At 38.0% G+C, this 16,175-nt stretch overlaps 1 protein-coding gene across 3 annotated transcripts in view; it reads right to left on the bottom strand.

The window, feature by feature from the left end:
- Positions 1-16,175, bottom strand: part of DTWD2 (DTW motif tRNA-uridine aminocarboxypropyltransferase 2) — a 64,282-nt gene that overhangs the window by 26,720 nt on the left and 21,387 nt on the right. For all 3 annotated transcript variants that reach the window (XM_085041978.1, XM_085041979.1, XM_085041980.1), the window contains 2 exons: positions 15,563-15,653; positions 9,500-9,594 (listed from right to left, as the gene is read on the bottom strand). In XM_085041978.1, the coding sequence (XP_084898104.1) occupies positions 9,500-9,594; positions 15,563-15,653 (186 nt within the window). The remainder of the gene's footprint in view (positions 1-9,499; positions 9,595-15,562; positions 15,654-16,175) is intronic.

Below are 16,175 nucleotides of genomic sequence, written 5' to 3' on the forward strand. Positions count from 1 at the left end.
GTCCTTCTCCAGCTTTCTTGAAATCCCTTTAGGTACTGAATGGCTTTTATAAGTTAGGTTCCCTTGAAGCCTTCTCTCCTCCAGGGTGAACAATTCCTACTCTCTCAGCCTTTCCCATAAGAGGTGTGTTCCAGCCCTCTGACCATCTTAATGGCCTTCCTCTGGACTCATTCCAACAGGTCCACAGTCCACATTTTCTCTGTGCTAAGGGCTCCAGAGCTGGACACAGTACTCCAGGTGGGGTCTCACCAGAGTGGAGCAGTCAAGCAGACTGGTATGGCAGAATGCAAGAAAAGGCTAGGCTTGTAACAAAGACTGCTTTACTTGACTGAAACTCATTTCAGCAGTATCACCACGTAGACTTCAGAACCACCTCAATCAGAATGCATGAAGAAATACAAAGCAAAGGTGGACTGTCTGAAGCATGTGACATAGAATAAGAAACTAATTCTGCATAGTACTTCAGAGGTTATAAGGAGTAACTGATTTGATAGGATGAGAAGAGCAATATGCAGTTGAAACACCATGTGAAGTGGAAAGAGAAGCCAGTATATCTTAGGTGTATCAGAATGGGATTAACAACAGCCAGCACACTAAGTGGGCTCTTCATGCTACATATCCGTCCACTAGGTGCAAGATCATGGACATGGACACAGGCACACTCTAAGCTCACACTGAGGAATTACTATTATCATTGTCATCTGGAGCTTTTAATTTCCAGGAACTGAGCACCCGCACCACTTCTCCAAAAATCAAACAGGAATGTATTATTTGTAGGGGGAAGCAGTGGCAGGGAGGGCTAGAGAAGAAAGTAATGGTTCATAGTGTATTTTGAGTTGGTACATACAAGGTGTACTTAAACCTGCACTTCCATTATCACTCTGAGGAAATACGTGAAAATAGTTTTAAGAATGTTAAGTTCAGGCAGGATTGCAGTGCCAAAGACATTGAGATCCTGATATTAAGACTCAGATAGGACCATACAGGATGAATGTGAAATGAAAGTGGAATGGAATTCAGTGTACCAATAAGCCCAGCAACAGTATTCCAATATCTGACCACCCTCACTGCCAGCCCCCTCCCTCCAGCAAACAGTCCAGACTGATTTAACACTACGTTTCACTACTGTCAACATCATTTACAACAAAAAACAAACACACAAACAAACAAGCAAAACTAAAACACCAAAACCAAAACATAATGATCTTTCATTCCAAAATGAATGGGAAAAGAATTGTAAATCAAAACAGGGAATCTGTCAGAGAAGCCTGTGGCAAACAGAAGTACTTGGAAACTTCTATGCCCACTATGTTTTTAAACTTTACTTACAATATAGTAATTTGCAACCCCTTTAGTTTAACCAAGAATCTTGCAAGAATCAAAAGCAACGGGTCATCATTACAGGGCATCTAGCACTCGAGGCTTAAATCTAGAAAACTGGTCATTATTTTCACGTTTGCCTTGAGAACACAAGTCTTCAAAGAGCAATACTATCCTAATTTTGGGATAGAAGAGATTTTAAATCATTAACAATCTCAGAAGTTTTAAAAAAAAACAGGAATCCTTAAAGCTAATCCAAACCCATATTGATTACGAAGAGCTTTAAGTCCATATTATGATCACCACAACTGAATTGTAGTCTTCAAAATACTATTCAGTTGAAAACAATGGTTTTCAATGCATACTCATAAAAGGATCATAGAATCATTGCAGAATCATAGAATGGCTTGGGTTGGAAGGGACCTTAAACATCATGTAGTTCCAATCTCCCTGCCAGAAGCAGTGACACCTCCCACTAGACCCAGCTGCTCACAGCCCCGTCCAACCTGGTGTTGAACACCGCCAGAGACAGGGTGTCCACAGTTTCCCTGGGCAATCTGTTCCAGTGCCTCACCACTCCCATAACACAGAATTTCTTCCTAGTATCTAGTCTAAACCTAATCTCTTTCAGTTTGAATCCATTCCCCCATATTCTGTCACTACATGCCCTTGTAAATAGTCTCTCTCCATCTTTCTTCTAAGCTTCCCCCATGTACTGGAAAGCTGCAATAACATCATCTCAAAGCCTTCTCTTTTCCAGCATGAACAATCTCAACTCTCCTAGTCTTTCCTCTTCCATCCCTTTAATTCCCACCAAGTGTTACTTCCAACACTGGACACTTAAGATTTGATTGAATAGGGTTAGCCATGTTGTCTAGACTGTGTTTTTGCCAACAAAGCTGGGACCAGATGACCCTTGAGATCCTCCTCCACACTGGTATTCTGTGATTCTGTAGTACATATGTAATGAATATCAACAGCCAACGATAATATTTAGTTGCTCTTATTCTTAAAACAGAATGATTTCAAGTAATTGAAAGAATATCCTCTACACAGACTATGCTGAAGGAAAATCATTTATACAGACATCATGACGTTTCCAGCATTTTCATTAGCAATTTGCAGACTTTAGAAAATGCTGGAATTCCCAAGAGAAATCAATTTGTATCATTTACAGTTGTAGAAATCCACTTCAATCCAGGTATGATTTTATAGCAATAATGAAAAATAATATTAGTTTAAAGATAATCATCTTCTCTTTCTATAAATATATCAATACAAAATTTCTTATCTGATAGACATGGCCAGCGGCTAACGTAAAGCTCTAACTGATGGCACAATTCAGAAGTTAGCCTGTAAGATACAACTATGGTCTTGAACTCAGTAAGAGAAATATTTGTGATACTTGCTTTTCTTGCAAACCACTGCTCAGCTTTAGTTTTGGTATGCAGCAGGTATTGCAGGCTTTTATAATCCATTTAGTATGACAACAATCTCTGCTAAGCAGAACTGTTCAGATGTTTCATTCATGCCTGAATATCCAACCACTTTGTCACAGGAGATTTATATATTTATATGATCGTAGTTAAGTAGCATTTCATTATTTCTGGAATGTATGCTCTTGAGATGTGTAATTTAAACATATTCCCATTTTTGTACCATAAGCATTTTCATTATACATCTATACTCAGTTGCTCTCAAGTTCTGTAAGTGGTTTTCATTGAACATAGATCTATTAAACTTTGCCAGCATGAAAGGCAAGCACTCAAATTTCAAAAATACAACACTGCCATTAAGTAGCAAACAATACTAATAATAAAGAACAGATGTTAACTTCTTATCTGTAGAAAACGGTCAGGTTAATGGGAACTTCTTAGTTTTTCTCATCATTTCTATTACTTCACCTTAGTTTTAAGCATGTGCCTTTGCCTCTCTCAATACTCCCATGCTGGAAGACTGCTGACTGCCATAATTCCCATAATGTAGTAATTTCCATCAGATTAGGAAATAGATATAAATAAAGGAAACACTCTGACATTTCCATGTTCAGAAAGAGGCCCTTAGGATCAGGACTGAAGCATAAGAGATACTCAGCAAGAGTGCCTTTGTTTTATCTACATTTTTATCATTTTTCTACTTTTCAGTATGTGAAGAGTAATCTTTAAGAATAGAAACACTAGCAGAAGGATCATCATAGAATTATTTACATGGGAAAGGAAGTCAAAGACAATCAAGTCCAACTGGACGCTTAACACTGCCAAGTCCACCATGACACCATAGCCCCAAGCTCCCTATCTAGAGGTGTTTTAAATACCTCTGGGGATGGTGACTCAAACACTTCCCTGGGCAGCCCATTGCAGTGCCTGACAGTCCTTTTGGTGAAGAAATTTTCCTAATAACCAATATACACCTTTCATTCAAGTACACCTTGAGGCCATCTCCCCTTGTCCTGTTTGTTGCCAACACCCACCTCACCATAACGTCTTTTCAGGTAGTTGTAGAGAGTGAGAAGGTCTCCCCATAAGTGACATATGCTATGTTGGGTTCATGTCAAGGTTTTGGTAGAGAATAAGCTGCAAGAGTTGCTGTGTGTTCCCTGTGAACATGCCCAGAAGGGAGCTCCAGCTTGTGGAGTGCATACACACTAAGGCAGAGGCAAAGGGTGAGGAGGAAGGAGTGGCAGAAAGGAACTGAAAGCAAGGCCGAAGGCTATAGTAGTCAAAGAAAAAATAGCCAGAGAGAATGTTGTCCAAATTACATTGAGAAATCATAAATTTGATACAGTAAAGTATGGTTTCAGATGCAAAGTAGCACATTTAGTTAGCCAGAATTGATTACTTTCATACATAGAACGTAAAAATGCTGTGACAGGTTGATGATCTCTGCCTGCATCTAGCCATTTTTGGTTGAGGTAAGGAGCAAAAATATGTGAATTTTGTTTGATAACATAGTGACACCAAAGCACACAAAAAATCCTCACAAGAAAGTTACCTCAATAAATAATCATAACTTGTAAACAGTTTTACATTATTTGATAGGAGGCAAAACTCAATTAGTTGATATTTGACATAGTAAGAATTTTTGTGAACAAGCACTAGGAAGTGCCATACCTACTGTATATAAGTACCTTAAAGAGCTTTATAAAATCAAACAGAAATAAGTTGCATTTTATTACTGTGGAAGCGAAGCTACAAATTTTCCCAAGTGGTCCATTTAATTTCTGATCTGAACTATTGAACTGTAGCAGGGCTGGCAAATATAATGAGATTTCATAGAATCATAGAACCACAGAATCGCAGAACATGCTGAGTTGCTAGGCACCCATAAGAATACTTGACTCAACTCCCGGCCCTGCTCAGGAGGCACCAAGAGTCACACCATATGCCTGAGAGTGTTGTCCAAACGCTTAACAAACTCACAACAGGCTTGGTGCTGTGACCACTACCCTGGCGAGCCTGTTCCAGTGCCCAACTACCCTGTGGGTGAAGAACTTTCTCCTCATATCCAACCTAAACCTCCCCTGACACAACTTCAGGCCATTCCCTTGGGTCCTGTCACTGTCACCACAGAGAAGACATCAGGGTCTGCCCCTCCTCATCCTGTCACAAGGAAGTTGTAACTGCAAGGAGGTCTCCCCTCAGTTTCCTCTTCTCCAGGCTGAACAGACCAAGTGACCTCAGCAATTCCTCACACAGCTTCCCCTTAAGTCTCTGCACCATCCCTGTGGCCTCCTTTGGACACTCTCTAACAGCTCAGTGTCTTTTCTGTGTTGTGGCACCCAAAACTGCCCCCAGCACTGGAGGTGAAGCTGCCCCAGTGCAGAGCAGAGCAGGACAATCCCCTCCCTTGCCCTGCTGGCAATGCTGTGCCTGATGTCAGGACACAGTTGGCCCTCCTGGCTGCCAGGGCACTGCTGACTCATGTTCAGCTTGTCACAAACCAGGACCCCCAGGTCCCTTTCCGTGGCACTGCGCTCCAGCACCTTGCTCCCCAGTCTATACACACAACCAAGGCTGCCCCTACACAGGTGCAGAATCCGGCACTTTGCATAGTTTGATTTCAGAGAGCAATGTAGATAAATTTGTAATTGATCCCATACTGTCCTAAATAACAGGGTGGTAGATGCAGAAATACTTGCATCTGTTTTCTTGTAAATGTTCATTCATTAGAATCTATAATTATAGCATCCAGAATCACCAAAGTGTCAATATTTGCATAGAGGGAAGGCTTGAGAATTAGATTGCCTTTTCAGAAAAATAAAATAAAATAAAATAAAATAAAATAAAATAAAGTCAAAACCACCACATCCAAACTGTCACAAAATATAAAATGAAACTTAAAAGCAATAGTGACAAGATTGTTTATAAAACTATGGTATCAAATTAAAGTAATTCAAATTCTTGACGTTGGACTTTAGATACAGTTGTTATATCTGTTCAATATACGCCCAAAATCACTGTTGAGTGGAACAGTATTATTATTAAAAAACAATTGCCTACAACATTTTATTAGTAGCCTAAAAACATGAATCCAATAAATTATATTTTATTCATGCATATGAGACTACAGTTATTTTTGCCCTAACCTTTCCATAGTGAATGGCAAGTCTACTGCCCAAATATACTGCAATTGTTATGAACAATGCAGGGAAAAGACATTAGCACATTTTTTTGCCCACCCTCTACATTCCACTTTTTTCAAGTTTCATGTCTTTATAGAGAGCATTTTAATAGATAGCCTTCAAATGTGAATGCTTTTATAATCGCAGTTTCAGGAAACAATACTGCACAGTGTATGTCCAGCTATATAAATTATACCTTAGATTTGTATTCCGGAATGAGCAACTACCTTAACAAATAGAGACAACAGATGCCCTCTGTCCTCCCCCAGAGTTCTGTACATTTCAATTGCCCTCCCTCACCATATCATGTGTGCTGACAGTAACATTCCATTTTCACTGAAGGAGACAAAAGCAGCAAATATTAACAACTCACAAAAGTGTTATTTTTACAATACCACCATGCTCTAAGTACTCATGCCAAACTGTTCACTTTTAGCTTAATCATTTTCGCACATCGAAGATTAATCCCAGTATCTGACATTAATGTAATCAATACCAAAAAAAAAGGAGTTCAGAGTTCAAGTGTTTGAGTATTTGGGGTAAAAAATCCAGGTAAGCAACAGAACTGATCTTTTAATTCAGAAATGCTATCTGATGAGCTGAGTCACCATGCAAACACTGCATATTTTCAGTAGAATTAAAATGCAGGAATACTAGAGAAAACCAAGAAAAATCACACAGTAGCTCTTTAAAAACTGGATTAATCCCCTCTCATCTTTACCATTACAGTGTCAAATATACACTGAAGTTATCAAATTATGGAAAAAATTCTCGAAGTTGGTTCTTCAGCTTTTCTGCAATATAGGCCAATCAAGAATAAGGTAAATGTAAGCTACATAATTTGTATATACTTTCAACCACACAAAAAAAGAGTATCCAAGAAGCAACTTAGTAGAGGAAATTCTTTAAAAAAAAAAAAAAAAAGGAAAAAAAAGTTCTTTATGTTTAGTGTTTCATCCAAACACCAAGTAAAAGTTAAAATTCTGACTTTCAGTTTTACTGTCATAAACATCAGACATCTAAATGCTACGCTTTCATTCAGGTCATATTATTCTGCAGGATGCAATTCTAGAACTTCTTATAAAATCCCTTTGTTCTCCTCATACATTTTGGATGCTGATTACAAAGCATAGGAAAACTAACCAAGATACCCCAGGATAGCAAACTTGCCTTCCCCTTCAAGAGAGGGGCACTGAGAGCTACTCAGCTGGGATGGTATGTACATTTCCCACTGAAAGCAGATCTCCTCTGCCAGCTAGGGATTCACAGCTGTCAGTTTGCTGGTCAGCATGCCACTGCTAGAGCTGCTGTGATGGAGACCTCCAAAGAAAATCAGCTGCTGCGTATGGCTGAGTTTTCACTCAAATCTATGACAACTACTTACGTTCACAAAAGTTGCCTTGAACTGTTCTAAGTTTTCAGAGCTATTGCCAAGAGCCACTGGATCCTGTGATGATACAATTATGTCCACCACCACTCTATTATGATTATTTACAAGAGTATGGGCAACCATCCAGGTCATCACTTTGCCAGGTCTGCTGCATGGTTTCTACATGTATGCCAAGAAAGAATGTGTGCACCCCCTCACGCCTCCATCTGCAGGCACTGTCCACATCCAAGGTCAGTGACAGCAGAGATTTTGACTTATACTGGTTTAGACTCTTCCAAACCACACACTTCTGATGGAAGCAGCAAAAGACACAAATATTATCAGACAACATCACAAAAAGCAAAGGTATGGCCTTAATGTGCTTCAAAACAATGATACTTCTAAAATGTATCAGCAAGCATTCTGCAATAATTTATTTCTTCAAAGAAACAATGACAGAGGTCTTGCAGGGCAAGGTTGATTAAGTTGCTTGTACAGTAGCAACCAAATTGCTTACAGACAGCATAGCTTTTAAGAAATCCAGAAAAGAAACAAGTCCAGTTTAGTTTAATATGTCATAAAATGTAAGATGAAGCACTGCAATTTTTGAGGCTTTAGAAGTCCCATTAGCAGAGACTTTCACCCTAAGAGAAGATCAGGGACAGTACAGTCCTTCCCATTTACAATAAACATAGAGATGTTTCTGCAAGTCTGCAAAATGCCTGTTCCTTTGTTGTTACAAGGAAGGAATATTGCTTAAAACACTGATGGAATGCATTCACAACTAAGAAGAAAAAACATGTAAAAATAACACATTGCAAAGCTGGAAAATAAATTTCTACCATTACTCTTTCTTCCTCTTCCCAAGAAGGTGGGCATAAACTCAATGACTCAGCACTCCTAATTTCTGCAGTCTCACATCCACAGTACAAAGCAGGTACACTGCACATGCTGAACCTGCTAGTTTTAGCACCACACCTAAGTAAGCCAGATCACCAAAATTCATATTAACCTAGTGAACATTTTCATTTTTATCACCACCTGAAGTACAGTTCATGGCAAAAAATCTATCAGAAACTAAGTAATTATGAATCTATTTAAACTACTTTGAGGCTGAGATATTCCACAGCAGGTTCTGACCTAAAGAAGATCCTCTAGTTTAGAGAAACACCTCTGGATTCAAACTTGAAGCTTTAACATGGCAATCATCAATTCTAAAAGAATTGAAAGAAGATTTACTAGGCACAAACTGAATTGACAGAGTTCAACCTGATGCATATCAGTTTGAAAAGTTCATTTTCAGCTTTAATAGGAAGAGAGTAAAATTTCCCTCTAGCCTAGAACTTTTTAGATAATTATTAGAGTTATTATCATAGAAGACTAAAGAAAAGCAATGTATTTTTAATGTTTTGTAGTTGATACACATGCAGCAGAAAGATGTGAAATCCTCATTCTGTATTACCTTCCAACATTTTTCTACACTGAACTCTACAGAAAGTTTCCTCTAAGGATTCAACTCAATTTGAAAATTAATTTCCTTTGTAACTATTCATGATTTCTATTTGCTTTACTGAAAATGTATGCAGTTAAACTTCACTGGCATTTGTTCCAAGACCTGGTTTCTAAAATTTAGCTTCATCTAATGAAGATTAAAGATGCTATATGGAAAAGCAATCTTTTCCAAGGTCTCCAAATATTAGAAAAAAAATAATTAAAAAAATCTGAAAGCTATTTTCTTATGATTAATTTTAAGAGCAAGAAGAAAGTGAATATATTTTTTCAAATACTACGTGTTTCTCACCATTCTCATTTCTTAATTTCCGACACTTGGCTAAAAACTATTAGTTTTATTTCAGTGACACCAAATGGTTAGTCAGACAAAGCAAATCAAAAAAGAACAAAACAGAATAGCAAGACAGACGTAGTACTAGGAAAGAACAGAACTGGAAACAGCTAAGAGTTTGAGAGTAATCATCTGAACATTCCAAGTGCAAAAAACAGAGACTACAAACTAGAGGAAGAATATCTAGTGTTTCTGACTATCTTTGGAAATCAGAAGCTTATATCAAAAGTGAATGTGCACATTTGAAATAAAAATTAAGAATAGTGTTGGCTATTAATAAAGATGCTGAAAGATATATTCCTATAATTTACAGAGAACCAGAAAATGCACAGGCAATCCTGCTCACCTGTCTTCATTAAAACGTCGACCAACCAAAATTTTACATTTGTCTGGAGGGAGACAAGCTGCTAGCAAAGGCACCGTTCTTAAAACTCGACTTTCCTGTAAAAAAAGAAAAGTTACTTCCAAATAAAATCAGAAAAGGCTTCTATAAATTGTTAATATTTTCATTTTCTATCAAATTTTGCTGACTATGGATACAGAAAAAATTTTACCAGATAACAGGACAAAAAATCTTCAAGAAAAATATCCAAATATTTGATGGTTCAAATTGTATTGTCTTGATTGACAGTATCAAACTTAGTCTCAACTAATCTATGATCATCAGCATCAATTTGAACTAGACTATCAGTATCAAAAACAGTAACACAACTTCCCAGAAAATCACAGAATAATAAACAATAGGTAAAAAAAAAGCACTAGCAATAATGTAATAGTATCAGTATCAGAATAAAACTAGGGCCAGGCTCAATTTCCACAAAGAGATGCTAAAAATAAAAGCATGGTTTATTTGAGAACAGACCGTGTGAAATGCAAACATCTCCACTCTGCTGTCACTTCATTTCAGAGTAACCTGGGCAGTGATACCTACATTGCCATGAAGATTCTGTCTTATGCCATTCACGCTTTGGTGACCAGGCACCTATCCACATCTTTGTGCCATAGATGAGGAAGGTGACCACCATGCCTGGATGGGGAGCAGGGACTCTTCATTTCTCAAAGAGCATTAAAAACAGCTGTGTCAAAGCAGTACCTCAGAAAGTGAAGGAAGAAGGAAGTAATGGAAGGAAGTAGCTGAAGCAAATCATCTACTCCTCAAGCACTGCAATATACTTCTGTGCTTCATGTAGCACAGCTGGCAATGAACTTTGAATCTAGACAAGCATTAGTACAAACTGAGCTTCAGTTTGTAGGATGTAAAGTTTTGTTTTCCCATCAAGGAAGTGAAAGCATAGTTTGATCTTGCACGTAATGAAGACAGCATGCCAACACCAAAAACTCAATGGAAGTTTCAGTTTCTTTATTTATCATAAGATAAAAGGAAGGTTTTTAGCTGAAGCTAGCAGGAGACAGGACATTAGATGTCAGGTAAGGATCATGAATATCCTAAACCCAGTAAAGAAATGAGTTTTTAAAATATTCTCAGCCTGAATGTCTCATGATTCAGACAATGAACATCCAAACACCAGTCCCTAAACCATGGGATTAATTTATGAAACCTAGAGGAGTGGGGAAGGTTTTGGTCTGCCTTTTGATTAAAGAGCCACATCTCAACAACGCAGTATTTGTGAACATGTGAGGCCCCAATTAACTCATTCTGGGTAGATGTTACTTTATCAAATATCAATGTGCAGCTGCCTGACCTCTCACATTGTCTTGCTAACAAACTGCCGTCAAAATAGTTTTGTGAAGACTTATAACTGTTGCCTAAAACTTTTATTAATTTTGCTTTTTCTGAAGCTTATCTACTGATCCTCTATGAATTAAACATCATGGAGTTGAAGAAGTAGTTGTCCTGCTACATCACCACCATTTTTCATGGCACCAGCAGCATGATGACTCCTAGGGACAGATGAAGATCAAAGTACCTTGGGTGTGAGGTGCCAGCAACAGAGGGAGAAATATCCATCAAACTGCCATCAATTTCTTCTAACTCAGCAAAGCAGAATAAACCATCAACAGTGGTACAGTATTATTTGTCTTTATTTTATCATAATTAAATAACATTCCAATTCACTAGTCAGAAGCCTCCCTTCTTCAGAACAATGTAAGAAGTGGCAATAAAAGGAACTGGAAGAAAATCAATTATTTGTCTCTGATAAGCGAAACAAAAAGAGCTGTCATCAGTCAGGTGAAAGTTATTCAACTGCTCCCTCCAATGTCATATCCTTACTTCAGAACTACCTTTCATGTCAAATAAATACATTCTCTTCCCAACACAGGAAATGAAATTTTCCAAGCTAAAAACAACGGAAGCTAAATAAATAGGAAGCTAAAACATAAAATGCAAAGCCACAAGGAATTGAGAATAGAAGCTTAAGAAGAGCTAAGTCAAACATTAAAAAAAATATTTTGTTTGTTTATAATTTTCCTCATTAAAAAATTTTATTTATCTAGTTTATATATAACCCATTTATTATCATACCAGCAATTTTCTGTTTACTGGTTTGAAAGCGAGCAGTTACTCTCCGTTGTTCTTCTCAGTGTTCTAACAGTCATTTGCAACTCTTTATTCATTATTTGACCACTGAAGTACACAGATAGAAATAGGACTGAAGGACTTATGTGGTGGGCTGACCTTGGTTGGCCTCCAGGTGCCCACCAGCCACTCCATCATTCTCCCTTCTCAGCAGGACAGGGTGAGGAAACAAGATGTAAATGAAGTTTTGGGAAGGCCACAGGCAGGAGCAAAGGAAAATAAAAATATTTTATTCTCCATTTCCTATCAGCAGGCAAAGTGCAGCCACTACCTGGGAAGCAGGGCCTCAGCATATGTTGGAGTTCCTACACATGCCTCAATAAGAGATGCCATTCCCACTCCCCCCAGCTCCTACTGCGTCATAAGCTATGGAATATCCCCCTGGGCAGCCTGGTTTAGCTGTTCTGGCTATGTGCCCTCCAACCTCCTGCCTGCCCCCAGGCTACCAGCCTTTGAAGGCAGTTTTGGAAAGGCAGCTCTAATGCTGTGTGAGCACGGCTCAGAAGTAGTCCAAACACTGGGGGCACAGCTCTCTGAGAGCTGCAGTATAAAAAGCTAACACCATTCCTGCCAGACTCAATGCAATTTACTTTTGCATTGTTTTTTTTGTTTTCTGGGAATTTGAGGTAACTTTAGTTATAAGCACTATCCATCCACAATGAAACAACAGTTCAAACTAATAGAAATATTTATTAAAGCCAGAGGATATATATTTCCTTCATGTTTGCTCACAAATTTTTAGGACAAGCAGAAAGAATTTCCCCCTCACATTTGATTCTAACTGCTCAATAAGAAATACCATACAGAAGAAGTATTATAATGAGCAACTCAAATCTAATTACTGGTATTAGATCAATATACAAAGTCATGAAATACACACAGTCTAAATGTTCTTCTTGGATGCTTAACATGGAAAATTCTTACAGAAAGAAAGAAGGCAGGGAATGAGAACAGCTTCAAGAGATACTTTCTGCTATGCGTCAGAGTTCTGTCCTGAGTTATACCCATTACTTAGGTTTTGCGAAGCACACAGTGACCTACATCCTAGTGGCAATCACTTCAAGAATGATCAAAGGAAAAGGTAAGACAAAAAGGGATTTGTACACATTGCTATGCCACTGACCTGTCCTATGGATCATAAGAGGAGGCATGAAAGAAGAAAAATGATAAAACTATTTACTTATATACATATATATACATTTATCTATATGCAAACAAGAAAAATAAATCAGACTGAGCAGATAACTCCATCACCTTTGCACTAGTCCTGATGCTGGGTTGCTATATATTTAGCTTTTTAATTATTCTCATGAACAATGGTACAATAACACTGATCTGAAAACAGGTATTTACACTTTGACATGGAATACTGAATTCTCCTTGGATTCATTCACAAATAAAAATCTAAATAATTCATGTACATATTATGCAAAATGAAAGCTTGATGGTAGGATTTTTCATTTGTGATCCGCTGTTCCACAGTAAGTGATTCCTCTCTCTTTCACAATACCAGATACCTGCACAGGTCTATCTGGCAGCTTGGCCTCTGCATGGTGTGAATGTGAAGGCATTAGACACAATAATCAGAGCACATGAAATGCTTTTTGTGACTTTCAACATTACTATCTTTCCTCAATACCAGCCTCAACAGCATTATTTGACCATAGCTGAAGGTTAAGTCTAATGCACTGAACACTTCCAAAGCCAGTAATGGAACACATGGGGGATGACAGTCAGGACTGATGTGGAGCAGGGGACTTTCCCTACCTGTGTAGTTTAACAGGACATTTTTGAAACAGACTGTAATGAAATGGCAGACTGAAGGACCATATACAGTCCAAAAGACCTATCTGCCTTCAAGACTGTGCTTTAAGTACAAGCACCTAAAGCAAAGGGACCTTACCTTTTCTCAGATATGCCTCAGTTATGCAATCAAAAGCATCACCTGTGACTCGCTATGAAAACAGTTCCAAAGATGACTGTAAGATATTCTTAGCTTCCCACCATTTCATAGGACTTACCTTTGATAAACCAAGGGCCCTCATATAGCTGGATAATTGCCATATAGTGGTCTTCAATGATAGTTTATTGTATGAATTACGTATGTAATATAGACTAACAGAAATAACTATATTATGTATGTAATATAGACTAACAGAAAATTTGCATCCCTTTTTACCAGACAGCTGTTGGGATTGCTGATTAATAAAAACTGTAGATAGCTTTCCAGATGGACATAGGAATGGTGTATGAAATCTAGAAAAATCTGCAAACTTTTTTTAATACCCACCACCATGAACAGGCAATTGAACACAATTAAACTGCCAGTTCAATATCTCTACCATATTTTTAAACTTCTTTTTCCCAGCAACTGACTTCAGCACATATTTAGGTACTTTTGAAATAAGAAGTAACACAGAAGAGTATTCCTATTTTAAGCAGACCATTAAAACCAAGTTTTCCCATTTAGGGCCCAAACATGTCATGGCTTCTGTTTTGTTTCCCTGTGAGAGAAGACTTCCTTTGCATATTGATTGAGCTACTGTATAATGTCAAGCAAACAGCTGGACCATGAGAGTAGAGTTTTCTGAATCCCACAGTCTTATTTGCAGACCCACCATCTACCCAACTGTGGTATAATTTCTAAAAGCCTTATGATCCATCTCCACAGGCCACTGTCAACCAAAGAGAAAAACATCAATATATGTTTTCCTGTTGGTAAACTAAAACATACTGTTCTGAACCTGAACTGTAGTTTTTCATTGGATAAATAGCTAAGGTCATCATTTAAGATTAATTGCTTAATTCCTATTTTTAAAAGAACACTAACATCAATAAAAGATCACTGCTATAATGAAAATACATTTCTCCATGGATCAACTCTAAGCATCTCTGTGAGACACTGTGTTCACAGAACTACAGAATCACAGAATGTGCTGAGTTGGAAGGGACCCATGAGGATTATTGAGTCCAGCTCCTGGTCCTGCACAGGATACCCCACAAATCACACCATGTGCCCTTATGTTATTTAATAATAGCTATTTCAATCTTACAATTTGTACAAAGGCAAGTAGATTTGAATTCTAGTAAGACTATACAGTTGAGATATCTTGAATGAATAGAATTGCAGAAATACCATGTGATCTCAGAAGAACTGAACAAAAAATATAGCAACTCAGATGAACTGGCATTCAGTCACAAAGTTTAAAAGGAAAAATCATTGTATGATTGCTCTGGTTTTGGCTGGGACAGAATTAATTTTTTTCCCAGTAGCTGATACAATGCTGTGTTTTGGATCCAGGATGAGAATAATGTTGATAGCAACAACGAAAACATCAGTGTGTTAAGTAGTGTTTACCCTAAGCCAAAGACTCTTCAAACATCTCACACTCTGCCAGGGAGGAGCTGCACAAGAAACCTTAAGGGAACATGTCCCGGTCAGATGACTTGAACTAGCTAAACACGGTTATTTCATACCACAGAATATCATGCCCAGTATTAAAATTGGGGATGGTCAGGATTTGCCAACTGCTGCTCAGGGATGGGCTGGGCATCGCTCAGTGGGTGGTGAGCACTGAATTCTGCATAACTTGCTAGTATTAGTAGTATTGTTAGTACTACTATCTCACTTCATTTCATTTATTAAACTGTTCTTATCTCTCTCATATAAAGTTTTACCTTTTCTCTCCCTGATTCTCACCCCCATCCCATCTGGCAGAGGGGAAAGTACTGTAGTGCTGCATGGTGCTCAGCTGATGGCTGGGGTCAATGCATGACAACGATGTTGACAGCACAGCTGTTTCCTTCTGCCTACCATTTGCTGCATTAGGATTCTAGCTGAAATCCCACAATTACCACAGCCATACTCACCTCTGCTGGATGCTGAATTATATACAAGCAGGTGGAGACCTTTAGCGGATGTACAGGCAGGAATGGACACAAACACACCTTCTGAGGACGGCTACATGGTGAAAGGGAGTGAGAGAACAATAAAAGCAATCAGCAGTTTGTGGAAGAGGATATAGATACATTGCACAAATACATATTTCATTGCCTAAGAACTTCCTCTAACCATATTCTATTAAACCTGAGGTAATTTTATGTTTGAAACTCCTTTCACTTCTGAAAATAACAAGGCAAGGCTTTCATTGAAGCAGCATTTTGAGAACAGTGTTCAGACCCTTCCTGTGGTTTGGTTAGGGTTAAAGTACTGTAAAAATTCTTTGGTCATCTTCAAGATGAGCATCTTACTAGTATCCATACCCTTATTTGGGAAATCTGTTACTGCTTTCCTACCAAGTTAGTCTCAACAATTTTATGAACTATAATAGAACATACAATATTTATAGTGTGTATATTTATAACAGATTGATTAGAATATAACAGTCTAGAAGTATACACATATGAAACTCCAGACATGCCGTATTTTAATTTTTTGTAATTCCATCTACGCTGAAATACATAGAAGACATGTAGAATGAAA

Source organism: Lichenostomus cassidix, chromosome Z (assembly GCF_008360975.1).
Source record: "Lichenostomus cassidix isolate B80296 chromosome Z, HeHo_3.0, whole genome shotgun sequence".
In the NCBI taxonomy this organism is placed as follows: Eukaryota; Metazoa; Chordata; class Aves; order Passeriformes; family Meliphagidae; genus Lichenostomus; species Lichenostomus cassidix.